The sequence below is a fragment of the Opisthorchis viverrini genome (genome assembly GCF_000715545.1).
Source record: "Opisthorchis viverrini unplaced genomic scaffold opera_v5_686, whole genome shotgun sequence".
Lineage (NCBI taxonomy): Eukaryota > Metazoa > Platyhelminthes > Trematoda > Opisthorchiida > Opisthorchiidae > Opisthorchis > Opisthorchis viverrini.
In genome coordinates, this window is record NW_008752352.1 from 2843 (window position 1) to 9987 (window position 7145).

The following is a 7145-nucleotide window of genomic DNA, read 5'->3' on the forward strand; positions in this document are numbered from 1 at the left end:
TGCGCTGGATACCAATCAGTTCTCTCTAACCCTTTCAGACGATTTACTCGCGAAACTGAATGGTGCTAGATTTTTAGCGTAGATTGACTTGACCGATGCTTGCCTCCAGGTTGAAGCTGAGGAAGAACCACGAGAACTTCTTGCAGTCTGTAGGCTCCATGGTCTGTTGCAGGATGCTTGGCTGCCATTTGTTGTCAAAGCAGCGCCAGCCATATTTCAACAGCTCGTAGTGGATACGATACTGGATGCTTCTGCCGTTGCCCCCTAGTTGGACGATCTCATCGTCATGGGTTCCAACCAACACGAATTGTGACAGTGCCCTGGTTGCGTGCTTGGTCGTACTCAAGAATGTGGCTTCGGAGTGCGCCGAGAGGATTGCACCTTCTTCATGCGGTCAATGAAGTGCCTCAGCTTCATCATTGGACACCATAGCAGCTGGTAACATCCGGCGAACATCAACGCTATAAAACGTATACAAGCACCCCAAGACTTGACATCCCTCAGGTCTTTTCTGGGTTTCCTAAATCAATACCGTTTGTTTCTGCCCGCCATGCACCGCCTCCGAAGCCCAGTAAGCCAGCTACTTATGAAGGTCCAATAGTGGGCGTTGTCAAATGAATGCCAATGTACCCTTGACTCCGTCAAATATATGCTGAGCTACGATTTCCTACCCAACAACTGCGATCTGTCGCTGGAAATCGCTGTGGTGACGGATGCTTCTAAATATGCATTTGGTGCAGTGATTTTACCTCTATTTCCCAGCAGTAGCCAAAAAGCCGCTGCATGTGCTGCCAGATCCCTGAAATCAGCCGAGCGAAACCACAGCCAGATAGAAAAGGAAGATTTGCTGCCAAAATTGCTGCGTACCTGCCCAAATAATGAACTGAGGCCTTACTCCAAACGGTGCAGACCTTCGTCGGGAGCATAGTATATTTCATATCCCCCGGCCATCTTTTCACCCACAGCCGAACAGCCAGGCGGAACGCTTTGTTGACATTCTGAAGCAGGCTCTTCAGAAGCCCAGAGAGAATGGACCAATGGAAGAGGGTTTACAAACATTCCTGTTGGCACGTTAATCGGTGCCAAGCCCCGAATCAACGAATGGAGTCTCGCCAGCGGGGGCGCTACTCCGAAGGAGGCCTCGAACGCCATATGATACTATCCGGCCATAGAAAATTTACTTTGTTCACCGCATCACCGAAATGGAGGAATAGTTCAACGGGCATCATGGAACAACCGTGAGCTCCTTCAGCAAAGGCCAGGGAGTGGCCTTCAACGGCAGACATCCTATGTGGATTCCAGGTCACATCCTTCACCGGCGTCGCAAAGTTCTCCACGAGATTTAAGTTGGCCGAGCCAGGTGGGCACCAACACAAGCCAAACGCGGACGACAAATTCGAAGATTCCGCGAACGGGATCTAGTGAGTTGGGTCTAGCGACTCTTCTGGACACTTTTAACGTTGGCATCATCCCAGAAGATCCATCAGCTGCCACGTCGGAGGCCCAGCTCAAGTAGGGCTTACGACGTCAACGCTGGCAGACAGGATTCGCAACCCAGTGAGGCCAACGCAAGTGGGGCCTTGGCCTTAAAGCTTCATCAACAAGCTTCACGGAAGAAGTGTTAAGCAGAACTCCACACGGATACCGCCTTACCACTCGCGGTCAGGCACCGCTACGGCCTATGCCGCACAAGACTGGCCAACTGTGCGGGACGCTTGTCGGTCCGTCGTCAACCTAGATCTGATTGGTCAAAAGTGCGGACCAAGCAGCCAAGCATGACAGAGTACTGACCGAATATCGGTTGCCAGTGGTGCATCCAGAAGGCGTCAGAATTTCTACAATATTGCTGCCGCTTATAACGCCCCGTAAAATTGTTTCCCAATTCTTCGGTGAAGCTTCGGGTGCTAGATTGCCCCTTGGTGAATTCCTGCTTCCGGTCCTAGCAGCGGTAGGAGCACTTCTTGAAGGTGAAAGACTGAGCAGTCTAAATTTAGCGATTGCTCTGACAGCGACGACTGAGAGCCCTATCCGTCTATCCGTCAGCTTGGTGAGGCCACATAGTGCATGGTAATCTTTTCGATTCGTAGTTCCGCAGCAACGCATTCTGGGCAGGAAGTCAGACGAGGCACTAAAAACGAGATAATCTTCCATAAAAGCTGGGCTTAAGGTCGTTCTCAAATAAGAATGTAAATAGCGTGCGCACTGATCGTTTGGTTTTATAGTGTAGTTATCCTCAACACTTGGACCGTCAACGACTTTCGCACACTTCTAGGCCTGCATCAGTTCTGATAAGGACTTAGGCTATGAGCGTCTGAACAGCAACGTTGAAGCAGAGCTGAATGCTGAATGTGGGTAAAGAGTACATGGCCAGAACGACCACCGTCATATTCCACAGTGAACATAAGGTCACATTTGCAGAGTTCAGTAAGAAGCGATGTGATATCATCTACCCAGGTACGAAAGACAACCTGCGTGACAGTGAAGATCGCCACTTTGTACGGTATCTCTAGCTTTCATGGCGGCCAGCTCCATCCAAAATCGATCCTCAAATTAATCTTGCATGTCAGACGACGGAGTTCTCTACTTCAACAGATCACTGCATTCGTTTGATTCGTTGCTTGCCAGGCTCTGGATGGAAAAGGTGAAGTCAAAGACCAACTGGCTTATTGGGTGGTTATTCCAAGATAGAGAGACATTACTACAAAAGGGTCATTATTTGGACTAAGACAGAACCTTAGCAAAAACTTAGCAAAACGCCCGTCGCTTATCATAAAAATTCCACCAAGCTGAGAAGAGTGTTTCGATCTTGGCTGATTTCGGGGGGACAGCTGCCGCGGAAGTGGAAAGCGTTTTAGTATATGTGCTGCGGACATCTCCTTCATTTTGGGTTCACGCGGACAAAAGATACCTAGATATTGTTATGTACTCCAAGCGACTCGCACATCCACTAAACAGGGAAGAAGATAGAGCAATGAAGTTCCCTGGACATCTCTGTCTTCGACAGTCCATGGATAGACCTTTAGTGCGTTTGGATAAATTGGAACATAACTGTGGATGTCAGTGGAGGGTTTTGCTTTTTGAATAAATAGCTTAAAATGCTAAAAGTTCATATGAAGTTTTTTATCGGTGTTGGCTTCAGAAGACCCTGTGCATGCACCTTAGAACGATCGTGTTTAGTGATTCCAATTTCCCCAGTGTCACCAGCAAAATTTCAAAACCCTGTTCATCAAAAATGTTTATTGAAAGATACTGTCCCGTATATATGGTGACTAAGTGCAGGTTATACACGCCTGATACAAAAATTGGTTTTAGAATAGACAATGTTAAGGACTGCTACAACAAACCGGATCACCTCATTGGGGTTGACAGGGAACTAGTTAATTTTATTCAAATCACTATATAGAGGGCTATCCCTCCTCAGACGACGGAGTTCTCTACTTCAACAGATCACTGCATTCGTTTGATTCGTTGCTTGCCAGGCTCTGGATGGAAAAGGTGAAGTCAAAGACCAACTGGCTTATTGGGTGGTTATTCCAAGATAGAGAGACATTACTACAAAAGGGTCATTATTTGGACTAAGACAGAACCTTAGCAAAAACTTAGCAAAACGCCCGTCGCTTATCATAAAAATTCCACCAAGCTGAGAAGAGTGTTTCGATCTTGGCTGATTTCGGGGGGACAGCTGCCGCGGAAGTGGAAAGCGTTTTAGTATATGTGCTGCGGACATCTCCTTCATTTTGGGTTCACGCGGACAAAAGATACCTAGATATTGTTATGTACTCCAAGCGACTCGCACATCCACTAAACAGGGAAGAAGATAGAGCAATGAAGTTCCCTGGACATCTCTGTCTTCGACAGTCCATGGATAGACCTTTAGTGCGTTTGGATAAATTGGAACATAACTGTGGATGTCAGTGGAGGGTTTTGCTTTTTGAATAAATAGCTTAAAATGCTAAAAGTTCATACGAAGGTTTTTTATCGGTGTTGATTTCAGAAGACCCTGGGCATGCAACTTAGAACGATCGTGTTTAGTGATTCCAATTTCCCCAGTGTCACCAGCAAAATTTCAAAACCCTGTTCATCAAAAATGTTTATTGAAAAATACTGTACCGTGGATATGGTGACTAAGTGCAGGTTATACATGCCTGATACAAAAATTGGTTTTAGAATAGACAATGTTAAGGACTGCTACAACAAACCGGATCACCTCATTGGGGTTGACAGGGAACTAGTTAATTTTATTCAAATCACTATATAGAGGGGCGCCTATCCCTCCATTCCCAATGCGCCAAGAAGGATCTTCCGGCATGGTCACTAATATCGATGGTCTCAAGCAGTATCCTACCAGCAACAATCCTGCACTGACGATGTCACCTACATTGGTGATGAAACGTTTGCGATCCAGCTGCCAAGCTCGGCGAACAGACGAACGACCAAGCAGCGAACTCCAGCTATCTACATTCCACAATAGTGCTAAGTAAGATAAGAGTTCGTTTGTCAGTTTATTTGTCTATACATGGCACCAGCCTCCGTAAAACAGTGCTTGTACGTGACATCTCATCTGCAATGAAAATTAGCCACACACTGCCCATGACAATATTTTTCACCAGCACCACCCGATTACCATTATCCTAGTGTTCCATAATTTTTAGCTGTACGCATTGCTGCCAGCGACTGACACACCTGTTTACAAGCAAAATACTTTGGGAGCGTTTTGAAAGTGCTTAAAAAATGGCTCCTATGTTTGATTACGCCACTATAAAGAAGGTCATTCCTGGTGCTTACATAGAAATCCAGGTGCCTGTATGCAGATGGTGTTGAAACGTCAATATTTAAAAACCAGACTCACTAGCAGTGTCGTAATCGAAATCTCACAGCCGAGCACAAGGGTCGGGCTCAAAATCAAACTGCGGGTTACCTCGAGAATTTTCGGCTTTTGATGCCAGTAAAATATACAGAACGTGACCTTTTTCGTTGGAAAATTTGCTTCCTACCTTCAAAGATGAAGAATTAATGCACCTTTGCAAACTAGAGCCGTGAAATAGGTCTCCTTACGAAAACCCATATTATTAAGCAAAGCCAATGCAAGAGACTTCCCTCTCCCATGCTGAAGCGCTCAGTGAGGTTTGCGCGTTCGAATGAAATTTTCAAGCTTTAGAGGGACACAGTTGATCGTCAAACTCTTATGCCTCGACCAAATCCGCTATTTCGGAGTGACCGTTTTCAATATATTTCTCCGTAGAAATACAGATGCCGCTACCTGGGAATGACGATTAGAGTCAGTAAATTGAACCATTTCTAATCTTCTGTCTCGACAAATTTCATCCTTATTCCTCGATTCGCCGAACGTTTACGTTGCTGCATTTATTTTTTACTAATTTCGACCGCCTACGTTACTAAAAAGTAGCTGTTCTGGGGCAACCGAACAAAGGATAAATCGTTGATAGTTTAACACCGGGCAGTGCGCTTGACACCAGTTATTGGCAAACTCATGAAAGGGAACCTCACAGAAGCCCTTCGCCACTCCCACCGCAAGGTCTGATACCATGAAGACGGAGAATTGTTTTTCCAACGAAAACCAAACATGCCGCTGCGCCTAACCCTCATATGTTTCAATCTTCAGCCTCAAACCGCAGCAACCGGCGTTGGGTTACTAGATTCATCTTCCGGCGTCAGTGAGAGCCTCATTATTCCAGATGAATGATTAGCGCCACCAACTGAACTTTTATTTTTTGGCACGAAAAAGCCTGTCCGTAGTCGATAAACGTAATTGAGCCTTCAGGTCCGGTCTCCCTTACAGCTCTTAAGGTTTGGGCGCCCCGTGAATTCGGGGCAAGTGCCTGGCTGTAGTGTTTGAGATTAGTAGATGCAGGTTTTGTGCAATGGAGCTTGGCCCCAGGATCTAACGATATTTTTGCACGGGTACATAGTATGCTCTTTTTGGAAAATAGCTGGAAGTTTGAACTTGAGTTGCGCATTGGAATCTAAGACCCATGGCTTCGAAAGCGTTTGTGATTGAAGCACTAGCACTTCAAAGACGTCGGGCTTTCATTTAGCGAATGACTGCTTTGAACTTTTCTCACGATATTGCACTCACATTTTGCGTTGCCAGTAGTTTTTATTCAGGATTCCGAAATAAAATTTTTTTGGATTAATGCAGGGAATAGCAGGATCTAGGGACGCTAATTGGGCAGAATTTTCCGATAGCAAAAACCTCAACCTCGGAGTTCGAGGAAGTTTGAAGTCCGTATCTTTGATATTATTTAGTTTCTTCTCACGTGCCTCCGCCTCTCACTGTGACTGAAAAAACTGTAGCACTTGCAATTAGTGGAGTAACCTTTAAATCCATGTACAAATTGATCCAGGGCCTGTAGTAGTTCACAAGCTTCCGGTATTTTACATCAGCCATACACGATGAAAAACCACGTTCAAGCACCGTAGACATTTCGCCGATCAACAGTTTGAAGAGTTTAGATTCAGTGGCGCTGACTGTTATCAAGTATTCTTTAGTCTGATATGGCCCTCGTTGTCTCGGGCAAGATGGCTGTACGCATTTAAGAGCGCAACACTGTGAATACAGCGTGAATTTTCCGCGTGGCAGTTGATATCCTGCCAAATTTGGCAACGCCGGGAGGTGACGGCATACCATCGCGTGTCCTGAGATATGGCGGTCAAGATGTCAAAACACTTGTCCTAAATCTTTTTACCCACTCAGTAAACTCTGGAATCGTCCCCTCTCAATGGAAACAATATGTCGTTCGCCCCCATTTTAAATCCGGATCCAGGCAAACTGCTACAAATTACAGAGGGATCCACCATACTCCTCTTTTAATGCGAACCCTCGAACGTCTGGTAAAAGGCCCTTTAATCAGGTTTCTCCTAGCTACAAACGCCATAGATGATCGACAGTATGGATTCCTATCTCAGAGATCCGTAAACGGCTGCCAGCTTCACTTTTTTGAGACCATCACAGCAGCTTACGACGCTGGATACGCCATAGTAACAGTCTATCTAGACATCCAAAAAGCCTTCGACCAGGTCCCCCACGCCTCCCTGCTACACAAACTTAGCACCGTTGGCATCACGGGAACCTTATTTCAGTGGTTTGCCTCCTATTTATCAGACAGGAAGCAAATAACGCAAAT

At 45.9% G+C, this 7145-nt stretch overlaps 1 protein-coding gene across 1 annotated transcript in view; it reads left to right on the plus strand.

Moving 5' to 3' along the window:
- Nucleotides 1-4731: 4731 nt before the first annotated feature.
- The window catches only part of T265_11985 (hypothetical protein), a gene marked incomplete at both ends in the record, with an annotated part of 23117 nt that continues 20703 nt past the window's right edge, over nucleotides 4732-7145 (plus strand). Inside the window, 2 exons of the mRNA XM_009178851.1 lie at nucleotides 4732-4777; nucleotides 6602-7103. Coding sequence (XP_009177115.1) covers nucleotides 4732-4777; nucleotides 6602-7103 — 548 coding nt within the window. The remainder of the gene's footprint in view (nucleotides 4778-6601; nucleotides 7104-7145) is intronic.